Source organism: Myxocyprinus asiaticus, chromosome 15 (assembly GCF_019703515.2).
Source record: "Myxocyprinus asiaticus isolate MX2 ecotype Aquarium Trade chromosome 15, UBuf_Myxa_2, whole genome shotgun sequence".
Lineage (NCBI taxonomy): Eukaryota > Metazoa > Chordata > Actinopteri > Cypriniformes > Catostomidae > Myxocyprinus > Myxocyprinus asiaticus.
In genome coordinates this window covers 35,219,008-35,235,747 of record NC_059358.1, presented here as the reverse complement: position 1 = coordinate 35,235,747, position 16,740 = coordinate 35,219,008, and the positions used below count along the sequence as shown (strand labels likewise).

Sequence of the window (16,740 nt, the reverse complement as noted above, 5' to 3'; positions counted from 1 at the left end):
AGAGGTCCTGGACATCTTGTTCGGATACATGGCATCACAGACTCTATCAAACACCAACAGATAAAAAATCAAAACCTGGCTGCCTCTGTCAGAAAACTTACAATGGGCCCTGGTTGGATCTTCCAGCAGGACAATGATCCAAAACAAACATCAGAATCCATACAAAAATAGTTCACTGACCACAAAATCAAGGTTCTGCCATGGCTATCCCAGTCCCCTGACCTGAACCCCATAGAAATTCTGTGGGGTGAACAGTTCTTTCCAAACATGTTCTGTCAAACATACAGTACAAAAATGAACCTATACAGTATGTGCCTTCATGAACAATAAAAAAAAGTTAATTCAAGACACATCCTCTGAAATGACAGTTTTGTATCCCAAGTAAATTTAACTTGTTTTAAGGATCTTTAAATCTTTTTAATTTTCTTGGAAAGCAAGGCAAAATACTTACTGATTAGGAAAAGTTACTAATTTAATTTTAATTAACTGTAATATTTTAATTTATTTTATTTTATTTTATTTTGCAGTGTGGGTGTGAATGCTGTGGCTAATATAAAAATATGCCTTTAACATGACCACTTTATTGACCCTCTGTCTCAGCAGGGTAATGTAGACAAGGCTGCCAATCACAGACAAGCAGATCTGATTGAGCCAAGTTTTCAGCAGTCAACCAATCGAAACTCACCCAGCCATCAAGGTCAGTGAGCTAATAATTTGCATGTGCACTTCACTTACTTAAAATTAGGTTTGCTGGTGTATAAATTTGCCTTGAATGATTCTGTCACTGATCTAATTTTTGATTTATGTAACTCTTATGGTTATGCAGTGTTTTCAGATTATTCTGCTCTTAAAAGGATAGTTCAGCCATAACTGAAAATTCTGTCAATATTTACTCACCCTCATGTTGTTCTGAAACCATATGACTTTCTTTTTTCCTTGGAACACAAAAGGAGATGTTAGGCAGAATGTTATTCTCAGTTGCCATTCACTTCCATTTCATCTTTTTCCATAAAATGAAAATTAATGGTGACTGAGGCTAACAATTTGCCCAACATCTTTGTATGGAAGGAAGAAAGTCATATGTGTTTGGAACAACCTGGAACAAGCTTTCTGTCGTAGATGCCTTTTATAGTTGGAGTCTTGCTCATTAAGTTCAAACTGGGATCTATATTCAGGCCTCTTCTGCTGTAAACACTCCTGCAGTTCAAAGGCTTGATTTGTAAAGACACAGGGTGCCACTCATTAAGCCTCCAATCTAATTGTGCCATACAAAAATACAGAGGCATGATATTTGGAGCATGAGATTTAAGTACAATATCGCCTCAGCATGGGATGTAGAGTCTGAAGTTCTTTCCGAAAGCCCGATGCTGTCATTGAAGTTAATGGAGCAGAAACTTTGATTTTGTCTGAGGACTTCTCAGAGTGCACTGCATATCCTCTCAGCTGTGTGTACACTAAACTCTTGGCTGTAATAGTTCATGCCTCTTTTTATTTCATTTGTTGAATCGTAAAAGTTACTCAAAAAGAATGTGGTAGTTTCTGTCAAAATTTCTAGGTTTGTTTTTCAAATTACATGCTTTACAGACATAATTCCATTCAGTGCCATTTAGATTTGATTTGATTGTGATCATCAGATCACTAAATGAATGAGTGTGTGAAGAACTAGACATTTGGACCATCATTGTATAAATAAAAGAACATTTACAATTGTATTAATCTTATGTTTTTCTACTCAATATTTTTGCATTGTTTTCCAGTAAAAATATATTTCTAAACCAAGACAATATATATAATATAATAATTAAAGTTATTAAGTTAAATATTTTTTTTCTTCTGAGAAATAACAAAATTAGTGAAGTTTATGCTTAAGCCAATAATTTTTATTTTTTATTTTTTATTTTTTGCCTCTCACTAAATGAACTTGACATTTAGACCATGTCATATAAATACAAGGACATTTATAAGTTTTAGTTTTTGAATTTTTTAACATGCTTCTATAGACAACCTTGCTACTGCAAGTTAGGCAAAGACAGCTCTGCAAAAAACAATGTTCTTACTCTGTTTTTTGTATTGTTTTCCAGTGAATATATCAAAACATGCCTAAAACAAGAGACATTGACTTGAGAGGGAAAATTACATAAGTTATTAAGTCTTGTTTACAGAGAAATCTTACAAAGTTTAGTGAGCTTTATGCTTAAAACAAGAAAATGTATATATATATTTTTCAATATAAGGTTTGAGGGAAAACAAGTTGATATTTTCTACCCTTCACTATATTAATAAATATGTGCAACACTTGAAAAAATAATAATCAAAGTACACTCCCATGCCTGTCCTTTGACCCTGTTACAGTTTTCAAACTCCATTGAAAATAGCAAACTGTAAAAACAAAGGTCTTATTTTGGAAAGCTGGAATGCAGCTAAGAATAGATGAGAAGCATTTTGTGTACTGTATACATCAGATCTCAGAACTGGGCCAGGAATATTTGTTGCTGCAAATGTGACATTTATAGGTCTTGTTTTTACAGCTAAAAATTCTCACATACTTAGTCTTTTAATGGAGTTAAAGAGCACAGTCTGTTATTTGTTGTGAGGTTAATGGGCATATGTGGTGAAACTGAGGTGCTTTGTTGAAGTGTGTCATTTTAAGTTTTCAGCACAAATGGATTACATTTGATGGGTCTAAGTTCAAGTTTTGCATATCTAGAAGCATGTGAGGTCTTTAATCCCTTTCATGTATGGAGAAGTTGCATCATAAGTGAAATGATGTTATCATATTTGATTGAACTTAAAGTGGTGCCGAAACCCGGTATTGGAGGAAGACACACCGTCAAAGAGCCCTCGCCGCTGTTGGAGGATCGTGACGCTGAGGAGACGGTCCATCCGGTGGTACTGGACCGGTTCATCAGCAGGCTACCGGAAGGGATGGCTGAGGGTTCCAGTGCCATCGCCCAACGTCGCTGGTGGCGTGGTTGGGAACCGGAGTTTTTTATTTCTTTTTCGCTTCTCTTTCCCTCTCCCCTCCCTCGTCCTACTCATGTTACCAGGAGGCAGGGAAGACCAGCCGGCAGAAGGATGGCCATTCCAGGAAGGGAGGGGGGGAGTAAGTCAGGCCTGTTGGTTCCCCAGCTTGAATCGTACCTCCTCGCCAAACTCCGGTCAGGGAATTCCGCGTAGAGAGAGAAGAAAGCAGAGAGAGGAGAGAGAGAGACGGGCTCGCCGGCCCTGGACACGCCTTCGACTGGCCCTTAGCTCGCTGTACTGCTTCCGACCCCTCAGCCGTCCCTTTTGGTTGACGGTTGATGCAGTGCTCCAGCGCCACTGGATTGAGCACTCCCTCGGCGTTGCGATCCTCAGTCAGCGGCGAGGACTCCTTGAAGGCGCATCCCTCCCAGGTTTCAGCACCAGTGTAACAATTCAAGGTTGGCAAAGGAGGAAGCTGGGACCGGCATGACACAACACGTAGACATTTATTGTACACACACTTTTCAGTGTCACACAATAAGACTTTTCATCCATAACATTCAACGCACGTGCTGCTTTTCAGCAGAAACATTCAACATAACGTCACACACAAAGACATCGCTCATGCGTCTCTCTCTCCCCGTCTGCTGCTGTCTCCTCTCCTCAAATACTCCCACCGCCCCTCACTGGAATGCAAGACCTGTGGCACACAGGTGGAACTCATTCACCACTTCTTTGTGTTATTCTATGGAATTTTCAATGGGATCATTCACAAGTTACATGGCAAAGTTTAATGCTTAGTGTAGGGGTTTGTTCAAATCCTTAACCCTAAGTATGAGCAACAGTACTAGTGATGCTTGTCTTAACAAACACCACTAATTGACACTTTTCCAGTTAAGAGAGGCCACACCCACACCATCTCCATTTGGGATCCTTAGTAATCAAACTGACACATACTGTATTTTCTCTCCTGACCTTTTACTCTCTCTCCTCCTCCGCTCCTTCTCTCCCTAATTCTATATATCAATCCCACTAAGCCTGGGTATTGATACAGTTTTCCAGATTCAATTAGATTCCAATTTACAAGCTCTCAATTCGATTTTGATTCGATATTGATTCATATGGGTATATTTCAGTTATAATTTCCCTATTGCTTACATGTAAAATAATTTATTTTCCAGCTAATGCTGTTAATTATACAGGGGACCTTCTAACTAGGTACATTATGAAAATATGAATTTTACTTATTATATTTTATGTTTACATGATTTTGGTCACATTTTGGCTTTTTAAAAATGAACAAATCCATGCATTTAATCAATAAATAACATTATATTTCATATATATAATTTTTTTGTTACATGTTTATTGTTTAATTGCATAATTTGTACTATTTACAAGTACTTACATTGATTTGTTGAACACTTGCTAACAAAATGGGCATTTCTTCAAGAGCGTCTGTAAATGAGCACATGTTATTGAGAGAGACTCCAATGGCTTATCTCATCTGTGCCATGCATGATTAGAATTAAATGTTTATTTTTGTTGTTTTTGATCAACAACTGACTGTAGAGAACAGAAAGGGTATAAAAAGAGACATTATTCAATGACAAATGGGTCGCGTGGATCTCGTCTTTGGACATGCATTACACAGAACAACTTTTACTCTCAACAAGCAGTGAAAGGATCTCGCTGCTGAATATTCCACCACTAAACTACACAATCACTGGTGATTAAAATATAATTATGAGCATTTATCAAATACATAAATTTTAGCTGTATAGCAGTATATTTGTTTGCAAATGCGAGTGATTTCCTTGCACTGTAGTGGAGGGTTGGGCATAAAGTAAAAGATTGCTTTTGGGATTTAATCTCAAATCAATATCGAAATTGTTCAAATGAAGATCGCTATGCAACGGAAAATCAATATTTGTACCCACCCCTAATTCCACCTTATTTATCTCCATCCTTCCCTCCACATCTCTCTTTCTTGCTCTGAGAGACGCGCCCCTCCTCACTGGTGCATAATACTGTATGATAGCATTGTTTGGTCCATATGGGGATGCTTTACGGTGCTGTCTGGATCTGTGAAAAGACTAGCTCCGCTGCCTCCTTTCACATCTTTACATCTGTGTGCCTTCTTTTGAGTCACATATACCACCCACACATCCCCCACGGGTTCCTTCCGCCCAAGTCTTCAACAGGACACCCCTGTCCAAATGAATCCTCCACACCCCTCCTAGTACGCCTGTCCCTTTGTTCCCCTCTCAATTTGCATGTTAATTATCACAGACTGGATGGTCCCAGTTATAAACATTGTGCCATAAAGCATGTTTTAAAACTTTTTCATTTGTATACCAGTGCTTGCAAAGATGTAAAAGAATAAAATTAGGTTTTCGGCTTTGGTTCTGTGTAAATGAAATGCCACATGTAAACACTGCATCAAGTGTAAATCCGTCTATATATAGTTAAATTGATGTAGGAAAGAGAGACCATTCAGGATGCCAATAGATGTGACAGCACATGAACCATGGAGAGAGATGCAGTTGAACCCAAAAGCAGAGTTTATGCAAGATGAAGACAAATACAAACAGAAATAGCACTAGGAAAGCTGAAGATGATAACAAAGGAACGGTTTTAGCTCAAGGCACTATTGACGAGTCTAGACGTTGAATAATTGAACATGAATGTATAAATAAAGGTACAAAGGATGGTTAACGCAAAACAGCTGAACACAATGATGATGGAGGACAGGTGAGGATGATATCGGTGCATCTTGGGAAATGTAAGGAAGGCATGATTTCAACATAAGAGTCTCTAGAAGAAGACAGGGAGAAGTAGAATAGTTTGTGACAGAACCACCCCCAAAAGGGGCGGCTCCTGACGCCCAAATGAAGAGGATGATACTGAGGAAGGGATATCAGGTGGACAGCTGGGGCACCACGGGAAGTCTGACAGACAGTCAAGAGACCATGGAGGAGCTGGCAGATGGTCAGGAGGCCAAGGAGGAGTTGGCGGACGATCAGGAAGACAGGGAGGAGCCTCCAGGAAGGGAGCAAGTTTCGGCAGTTTGGGAGGTGGCTCCAGGAAGGGAGCAGGATCAGGAAATGAAGACTCTTGGGAAGGAGGCGGTGCCAGAGGTAGATCCCACATTGGAGCGGGCGACGCCTCAGGAGGAACTGGGAAGGGCATCTTTAGGGAAGAGACCCCAGGAGGTGGAGCCGGAGGCAGATCCGGAGGCGGAGAGGGCAGAGCCACAGGGATTTGAGTCCCAGGAGGAGGAGCCGGAGGTGGAGTGGACAGAGCCGCAGGAGGAGCAGAGGGTTGAGTCTCAGGAGAAGGAGCCAGAGGTGGAGCGGCTAGAGCCGCAGGAGAAGCAGGGATTTGAGTCTCAGGAGGAGGAGCCGGAGGTGGAGCGGGTTGATCCGCAGGAAAAGCAGGGACTTGAGACTCAGGAGGAGTAGCCGGAGGCGGAGCCGCAGGGGAATCAGGGAATTGAGTGTCAAATGGGGTGGGAGGAGTCACTGGAGGAGTGTCAGGAGGAGCAGGTAGAGTCGCTGGAGGAGGAATCTCTGGGGGAGCGGACGGGACCGCTGGAGGAGGAGCCTCTGAAGGAGCGGGTGGAGTCCTGGAAGACTCTGAGGGCGGAGTCGCCATGGTCAGAAGCGCTGGCAGCAACTGGGAAACGGCCCCCGTGGTCGTGAGCACAGGCAGTGACTATGGAGTAGGAGCCCTTCTCCTCCTCTTTCAGACGGCCGTGAGCACTGCTGTGGGAGGCTCAGAAGGTGGAGCCATGGGAGGCTCGAGGGGTGGAGCCATGTGTGGTTCAGGGGTGGATGAGGCTTGCAACACTAGCTCTGGGACAGACAAGGCTTCAAACGCTGGCTCTGGGATGGACAAGTCTTGTAACTCTAGCTCTGGGACGGACGAGGCTTAAACGCTGGCTCTGGGATGGACAAGGCTTCAAACGCTGGCTCTGGGACGGACGAGGCTTCAAACGCTGGCTCTGGGATGGCTTCTCTCATAGCGCTAAAATACATGCAATGAATGTCAAGATTTTGATGATACTTTTGGGTGCTTTTTCAAGCTTAAAGTGAGTCACTACCAACTGTCATTGTATTAAGAAGACAGACAGGAATATTTATTAAATATTTTCCTTTTGTGTTCTGCATAAGAAAGATATTCAGGTTTGGAATGACATGCATGTGAGTAAATTATAACAGAATTTTCATTTTTGGGTGAACTGTTTGAAATTAGGTAATTGCAGAAGTTAAAAATTTAGGATTATGGATTTAGGGGGTTAGAACAAACACTTACCAGAATTTCTGAGGAATATCATTAAAAGCAAATAAAAAGGCCAAACATGTTAGTAAAAGGCACTTCTCTTCAGCCTGGAGTCTTCATAGCTCTCTTAACTGTAATCAGATGCCAAAAAGAAAAATGCCATTCACATTAGTTTAATAAGCTGATTTGCCACACAGTCGGTTTTATGCATTATTCTCATTGCTGCTAAGTCATTGCATTCTACACTGAATGATAAGTATTGACTACAGGAGGAGCTTGAGCAGCAGTATTGAATCATTCATGTCTGAGAGATGTCCAGCTGACTCCCAGGCCCTCCTGAAAAACATAGCAGATTTACACGTTAATGATTTTACTGTAAAAACAACTAGCTTTCACAGTTCCCACCTCCAATTTCTTAATAGAACTGCTGACATTAAGGCTGCCTCACATCCTGACAGGAAAGGTTGATGATTTGTTTGTGTATTTGCTCTCTACAGAAGGTCTCTGGATCTTGAGGAAAATTAACAACCTCTCTCTCTTCACCTTTATATGTCTTCTTTCCTGTTACACCCAAAAGGCAAATGTGAATTTCTTCAGACCCTCCATCTTGGACCAGACAGTTACTCTTGTTCTCCTGTCTATAGTCCAGTGCCTGTTTAAACATAAAGTGAAGGTGTTGTTATTGGGAACTACTGTTTGCTTCCGTGGAGTGTGTTTAATACTTAGGTTCATTTATGTCTGTAATAGTCGTCTGTTTCTGCTTTTTTGTCTGGGAGAGCCATGCCTAACCCTCATCCAAGACACTTATTTACTGAAACTGGTTGCCTATGCCTGAATGTGTGGCTATGCCTCAGCACACTGATTGGGAACAGTGGATTTGTAGATTGGATGTTTTACATTTGGTTAAAACAGGAGGCCAAATACAGAATGAGCCCTGTGTAATGCATTTTAGCCAAGTCAAGTAAAATGTTATTTGTGTAGCACTTATAAGAACACACAAAGTTTCAAAGCAGCTTTACAGAAAATTATACTGTGATGTCTGTAATGTCTTAAAAGTATTTTAAAGAGATAGTTTACCCCAAAATGAAAATTCTGTCATCATTTACTCACACTCATGTCTTTTGAAACCTGAATGACTTTCTTTCTTTGCTTCCAAATATGGAATGATGCGGGGGTGTGTAAATGATGACACCTATTTGTATTAGCACCCTCTGCTGGACATGCACAAATGTTTTTTTTTTGTAGATGCTTTGATTTGCAGCAGGTCAGGTGCAGGTACATTTCATTTAATAAAGGTTTTGATGGATTTAAATAGAATTCTTAAGCACTGGAGCAGAAGTGCATCATAGGAGATATTTGCCAAAAATGTGGTTGAGACTGCCATTTTGTCATGCTGACAAGTCATTTTCAATTCAAATATCCTTTCAGTCACAGCTCGCTGGAGAGGAATAGACCAGTTTGTCCAGTTTTAAAACAGACAGTTTGGGTTCATGCTGGGTACAGTGGAGCACATCCCAAACATTTACTCCTTCACCCTTACAGTCAACCGTAAATCAAAATTCCCCCCATTTTCTTTTCTTAATGCACATTGAGAAAAATAAAATAAAAATGTGACACGAATTCTGAAAATGTGACACAACTTTACTTGTTGGTTGACCAAGCACTTTTATTTTTCAATCCCTTCCCTCTTATCACCTGGCTCTGCTCTGTTAAGCAATGCCCACTTTTCACAGTTCAGTCAATTTTAATGGATAAAATGTCCCACCCTACTTTACTTGATTGATTCAATACCCTATTTCACTCAAAAATGGGTCACATTATGGAAGTAAAATAGATTGTGAACAATGTTTCATGTTGACCAAAAATTACCCAGAAAATCCAAATCACCATTCATTCCATTCATCAGGTTGTTAGTATGTATTATTAAAGCACAATATACTGTAATTACAAATATGTTTTTCTGACTTGTCCGAAGGAATATTCTGAGTTCAATACAAGTTAAGCTTAAATACTTAAGCTTAACTTGTACTTAAAGTACTTTTTCGCACCGAAAGCGATCATATTGCTTTATAAGACATTAACCGCTGGAGTAGTCTGGATGACATTTATGCTGACTATCTGTTCTTTATGGAGCTTTAAAAGTCTGATCACCATCCACATGCATTTTAAGGACCTACTGAGCTAAGATATATATATATCTATTATTATTATTATTTTTTTTTTTATTTATTTTTTTTTTCACATGTGTTCTGCTGAAGAAAGAAAGTCAAACACATCTGGGATATCATGAGGGTGAGTAACTGATGAGAGAATTTTCAGTTTTGGGTGAGTTAACTAGAATATTCCTTTAAGGCTGAATGCAACAGACAGGCAGAAGTGGGTCATGTGAGAAAGCCCAAGCACCTTATCCCTTTTACCCATGGCATGACTTCACTCTCAACATTCCCACCAAGCTAAAGTGTGTGTGTGTGTGTGTGTGTGTGTGTGTGTGTGTGTGTGAGGGCGGGTTTGGGTGGTTTACGAGGAAATTTTTTTTAGGTTACAAACTGGTAATAACAAAGGTATTATGCTATAAATGTGGTTTATGAGGACATTTCTAGTGTCCCCATAATTCAAATTGCTTAAAAATCATACTTAACGATTATTTGTTGAAAATGTAAAAATGCTGAAAGTTTTTTGTGAGGGTTAGGTTTAGGGGTAGGTGTAGGGTTAGAGGATAGAATCAATAGTTCGTACAGTATAAAAATCATTATGTCTATGGAGAGTCCTCATAAGGATAGCCACACTAACATTTGTGCGTGCGTGCGTGCATGTGAATGAATCTTAGCTCTCCAGGATCTCTAAGCAGAGAAGGGGCTTACCTGTCTCTATTAATACATGGGGATCAGCTGATTACCTGATGGGTTTTCTCAAAGAGGTCTTGCAGAGGGCAACAGTAACTCAGCCTTTGGGTCAGGAGAGGAGAGCGCCACAGATAGAAAGGTGTGCCGTTCCGCTAAGTTTCCTAGGTGGTGTTGTCAGTCAAGAGAATTTTGAAAGTCACGTGCAAGTTATTTAGAATAGAATAGAATCTTTAATTTTCACCAAACATCTAGTGACGTTCACATGAAGTTGTTATAGGACTGTGCCATTACAGGGTTATTATAGTTACATTGTGTTTGGGGGAGATTTTAGGATAATATTATATATTATTATATTAAGAAAACTATTTTGTTGTGTTAGTTGTGATCACCACCATCTTAGAGCTTGTTTAGAACTACAACAAAAATAAAGTTATATAAAGAAAAGACAATTTTTCTATTAAGAAGTTAAAGGAATACTTCACCTAAAATGATCATTTACTCACCCTCATGTTGTTTCAGCATTCTTTCTTCTGTGGAACACAAAAGATGTTGGGCAGAATGTTCTTAGTCATCATTCGGTTTCATTGCATTTTTTTCCCCCCACAGAAAGAAAGTGAATAGTGATTGAGGCTGTCCTAAAGACATCTCTGACATGAGAGTAAATAAATGATGACTCATGATTCATTTTTTGTTGAACTGTCCCTTTAAGGGTTAATAGAACATAACTTTAATTTCAACCTCCCCACTGAGCTAAAGACTCTTCGTGTGTGTGAGTGTGTGAGTGTGTGTGTGTGTTTCTCTGTATTTTGTGTTATTCTATGTTGGAATGTGTTGTCTGTGCAAAAATGTTTGATATTTGTTCAGAGAAAGTACAAATAATTATACAATTATAATAATTATATATTATTAATTATACTCTTTTCCAAACACTAAGCTGGTATTATTGAAAAAGATTCTTGATAACTGAACCAGATATTTCGCCACCCTGTCTGGTTTATTTTCAGTAGTAACCATCGCAGACATTGAAGAGGACAAACCCCACCCAACATTCAGATTAATAGTCAATTAATATAGGGTTTCCATCAAACTTGTACAGATCCCCCCTTCAATCCCCCCTTGGAAAAAACTGCAAAAAAAAAAAAAAAAAAAAGTGTATATGTGTACATTTTATCACATTTAACCAAACTGTGCAGGTTTCCATCTTAAACTATAACCTTTCGTTAAGGCACATTTTTAACAATTTAAAATTTAAAAGTGTGTGCAGTAATGTGTTTGGTATGTACACCCTTTTATCACAGTATGAGAGTGTATTAAATCTTAGAGTTCCCTCTAGTGGTAGGAAGATTAAATTCATCACTGCAGTTACTGTACTGTAAGTTGCTCTGGATAAAGTTGTGATAAAACACCACTAGTTGACCAATAAACTCCACAGTTAGTATGTTTGAAGACAAACAAAGCAAGTACAGATGAATAAGAAATGTTTTCTCTGTGTTTCTGTCCCTATTAGAGGATGATGTGGATCTGGAGGCTCTGGTGAATGACATGAACTCTTCCTTTGAGAGTCTGTGCTCCTCCTGCAGTGTGACAGCTGAATCCACTCCCCTGTTGCACAACGGCCAGCCACACCGGCCCACCTATCTCACACAAGCTCAGCCCACCTCCCCACACCAGAGACTGCAGCGGTCTCAGCCTATGCACATCCTCGCTGTCAGGTACAAACCAAGTGCACATATGCACACACAGTGGGGTCTAAAAGTCTGAGACCACATTGAAAATCTGGGATTCTTTCACTGAAACCTGGAAATAAACTGAATGTTTTGGCATTCTTAAAAATGTTACTCAAAGAAATGCTTAATAAAGAAGAGAGATTTCAGATTTAAAGCAAAATTGTGATTTACCATTTACTATGTTAACTCCTTTGTACAGACGGTCAGATTTCCCTGTTTCTCTTGAAGCACACAAGATACTTTTTGAAGCATTCTCAAATCATGCTGGATAACATGGATCATCAGGTCTCAACTTGTGGAGTCCAAACCAGTTCAAGTGCATGCTCTGATTAAAGAAAAAGGGGGACATGTAAAATACTTAAAATACTTACCAAAAAAAAAAAAAAAGCAAGGTAACATTCAATTTGAACTTTCTATTTAAATTGTTATGCTGATAATTTAATTCATATAAAAGTTGTCTCAGACTTTTGGACCACACTGAACGCCTATACACACACACACACACACACACACACACACACACACACACACACACACACAAACAGACAGAGCACAATTTGCTCAAAGAAACACCAAAAAAGGAGTGCAAATTACATTAAAACTTTACAGATCAAAGATCTTTCCAAAACAATATCTCAAACAAAACACACACTCTTTAATCTTGTTCAGCTTGCACGCTTTCTTTGTCTCCACCAAGAGATGCACTATTGTTATTCCATTGCTATGTTGTACTTAAACCTCTGAGTATAAATGGTTTCCATTAGGTGAACATGTTTTTCCCTCTCAGCTGCGGATCAGAGCAGGAATTTGAGAGCGTAACAAGCTCGTGAATGAGGGTTCACTCAAGCAAAGGTTCATTGAGAGGTTACCGTTTAGATTTTAGCTCTGAACTCCATCAACACACTCCCTCATGCTCTGAAATCTACAGCATCAATGTGTGTGTGTGTGTGTGTGTGTGTGTGTGTGCGTTTCAGTTGTTCTCTGATGTCCCCACTTCAAAAGGACTCCCTGTCTATTGCCAGCTTCAAAAATGGCTCAAAATGCTAATGTTACCCAAAGCCACAAAAACACTTCAAGTCTGACAGTAATACTCTCAGTGAAAGCTTCAGAAAGTTGAGATTTTGCCTTGTTTCTCCAGAAGACTTCAGGAAGAGGAGCAACAGTACCGAACATCCTCTCTACCTGCCATCCCCAACCCCTTTCCTGAGCTCTGCAGCCCTGCCAGTTCTCCTACGCTCAGCTCCGGCTCTTTACCACAATGTCAGGCCACAGGCAAATATGTAAGACTCCCTTTGTTCTTATTCCCTTCTTACCAAAAATGAAAATTCTGTCATTATGTACTCACCCCCATATTGTTCCAAACCCATATTTTCTTTCTTTTGTGAAGCACAAAAGGAGAATTTTTGAAAAATCTTTACGCAGCTCTTTTCCAAACAATGACAAAAAAAGGAAAACAATAAACACATAAAAACATTACATGGCTTGTGCTCTATATTTCAGGTCTTCTGAAGCCATACAATTGCTTTATGTGAGGAGCAGACAGAATTGTGTTATTCAATTTTAAGTCGTAATTCTGCATTTTTTTAGGAGGTGCATCATGCTCGACTATGAGACACACAAGAGCAAATGACGGTTGGCATCAAGAGTAATGTTTCCATCCAAGTAACAAGTTTCATTTATGGAAATAATTATAAATTATATATATATATATTTTTAAATGAGCAAAGAAGCATTTCCATCCCATGTTTTTAAGAGAACAAAATGGTCACTTGGGCAAAATAGAACTGAAAATGGAAGTTGAAGCCACTGTGGCTCTTTTATTAAATGTTATGAAGTACTTGGGGTTTAGAGCATGCAGATGAAATGCGCTGAAGAGAGAAAGCATCTCAGACAGTTCTTGGAGGCAGTAGTAGCCAATCTTTTTGATGACATGCTTTGTGTCCAGCATTTCAGAATAACCAGAGCAACATTTCAGATGCTATGCAATGATACTGATGAACTTCTCATAGCGAATTATGTATTCACATGGCTTGTTGTAGGAAAAACTTTTTTATGTATTTTTTATGAGCATCTGTATTCGTTAATAAAAAAAATGCATCCACCTGCAAGCGAGAGTATATGTTTTTAATGCACATTTTTGAGATGATCTTTTTTGCCACATCCCAAAATTTGCATAAAAGTATGTGGATGGAAACGAATCTGGTGCAGTGCTTGTTCAGTCCGTTCCTCACACAAAGCTATCAAATGGATTAAGAAGACTTGTAACATAATGCATAAATCATACAGATTAATTTATGGTACTTTTATGGTGTTTTGAACTGCCACTGAATGAAACAGCATATGGGTTTGAAAAGATATGATGGTGAGTGTATAATGACAGAATTGTCATATTTGGGTGAACTATTCTTTTAATCTTTCTTTATGGTTACTTTCTATCATCTTGAAAGCCCACTGAAAGACTTTTTGAAAGGCAAATGTCAGACTTCAGTGAATGAGAGCTTTTCATCATGTCATATTTGGAGATTTAGATGTTTGGGCGAACATGGGTGTTCTTGACATTTAGAGAGTGCTAAAATACAGATTGGATGTGAGGTGTATTAAGTGTCCAAACACTTCCTGTACAGTGCGTGACTTATGCGCACTTACAGTAAGAATCGTAACACTTACAGTAGTGATTAAAAGTTATGTCCACATAAATATCCCCTAAACATGATTGTTTATTCATCCAAGATGTGATGACAGAAAATGTGTGCATGTGTGAGAGTATCTATGCGTGAATATAGTTATCTCTAAACCGCTGGCTGTCACGTGTGATCTGACTGAGGCCCCTGATATATTCCTGGAAAGCCCTGTCATTCCTGCAGGCTAACCACCTCCATATGGGTCCACGGTCTTTACCGTAACATGGGGCCTATGTTACTGTAAAAATAGCTACGGACATTAATCAATTACCCTTATTCTTCTCTCTTCACTTTTATTGTCCCGCGGATGGAACCCAGCAGGGGTCTACGTGCCAGAGATGGCTTTTGGTCTGACAGTAAGAGAGAGGCAAAAAAAAACACAAAAACCTGGAAGAGAGGCTGGAAGTCATTTAAAACAGCTGACAGATCTTGAGTGACTGATGATGTCCATAAATACAATCAAGACATCAAACACATTGTCTGTTGTTTGTATGTGAGTAGAAGACATTCCTGAAGAATATGGGAAACGAGAACATATTTATTGCTGAGAAGTGGTGGTTTACTGCATGTATGCAGTTGTTGTATGGTATGTAGTCAGGTAATGGCATCACATCGTGCCACACCATGTTACTAGACACAAATGTCAAAACTAAGGGTGCCTACATACTAGAGAAAGCTCTAAGGTTCATTTTGAGGGTGTGGAAAGGCTGTGTATGGAGGCAGGAGGGAATCAAGGCACTTTCATTGAATCCAATATTTGCTTCAACGTCTGGTCAGTTTTTGGTGCTTTGCTGCCTTTGATATCCTAAAATTCTGTGCATGTGATTCGCTGGTTGGTTGAAACCATAAAAATGGCATTTTAAAGCAGTAATTAGCTTAAATAAATGTTCATTTTTTCATTTGTTTTTCAACTTACGACCCCATTTCTACCCAGAAATAACTATTGTAGTTACTAAATATTTGCTTTACTGTGTCTGAAGCTCACTTGAATTTGTTTTACACATTAGCTATTAGAGGTGTGCAGCGAGGCCATTATCTGTATCTGTTACTGTGACAAAGTTATCTGAACCTGTATCTGTATTTGGATAGAACTGGATGTGGGTATGACAGAAGTGCGTCAAACCTAATTTATAAAAGTAACTCTCTTACATTTATAGTTTATGTTCATAAAATATGCCTCAAATAGGCCTTATCCCTTTCATACATACCATCACACATATGTGACGTTTAATAACTGGGCCCCGCAGAGCAGTGTCACACATGTTTCTGCAACAGCCAGTTACGTTACAAGTTGCCAGATTCAAATCGGCTTTCACGCTGACACAGGCTGCGCTGGTCAAGCTTCTATAATTTATATACCCTCAAACAGTTACTCATACAGTTTTTAAACCACAGAATTAGTTTATTTTATATACATACATCCAACTTGTCGCTATTATACGCACAGTCAATACATCAAATGCGATCTTCCTCCGATGCGTGCTGCCATTTGTTTACATTAGTAGCGGCTGTCATTCGTCAAACAAACAGCTACTCAAAGAGTCTTTTCAAGCACATAATATGTTTATTTTATGTAACAAACAGCCTAATTGTCACCAAGTACCACGGTAACAGTTCACAGCTTGTATATGCACAGCCATCATATCTAAACTCAATATTCCCATGCACGCAGCCACGTCTGCTTAGTATTAGGTGCAGATGTGGTTTTTATTCACACAAACAGCAACTCAGGCATATATTACAACAGTCTTTTCAGGCATATAATACGTTTGTTTTCTGAAACAGACAGCCAAACTATCACAAAAGTACCACTCCAACAATTTAAAACTCGTATACTCACAGTGAATACATGCTGATCGAGCGCGATTATCCGATACACGCAGCCAAGTCTGTTTACTAGCGCTTGACACACACACACACACACATACACACACACACATGTTGGCTCGGCTATCCTTATGAGGACTCTCCATAGACATAATGATTTTTATACTGTACGAACTATAGATTCTATCCCCTAAACCTAACCGTCACAAAACATTTTCTGCATTTTTACATTTTCAAAAAAACATTGTATAGTATGTTTTTTTAAGCAATTTGAATTGTGGGGACACTAGAAATGTCCTCATAAACCACATTTATAGCATAATACCCTTGTAATGACCAGTTTGTTACCTAAAAAAATATCCTCGTGAACCACCCAAACCCGCCCACACACACACACACACACAAACACACACA

At 39.3% G+C, this 16,740-nt stretch overlaps 1 protein-coding gene across 4 annotated transcripts in view; it reads left to right on the top strand.

The window, feature by feature from the left end:
• Positions 1–16,740, top strand: part of LOC127452563 (growth factor receptor-bound protein 10-like) — a 130,262-nt gene that overhangs the window by 69,129 nt on the left and 44,393 nt on the right. For 2 of the 4 annotated variants that reach the window (XM_051718106.1, XM_051718104.1), the window contains exons 3-5: positions 604–697; positions 11,599–11,803; positions 12,957–13,098. In XM_051718106.1, coding sequence (XP_051574066.1) covers positions 604–697; positions 11,599–11,803; positions 12,957–13,098 — 441 coding nt within the window. Of the gene's footprint in view, positions 1–600; positions 698–11,598; positions 11,804–12,956; positions 13,099–16,740 lie in introns of all 4 variants that reach the window. The other 2 variants (XM_051718103.1, XM_051718102.1) reach the window with 1 other exon arrangement.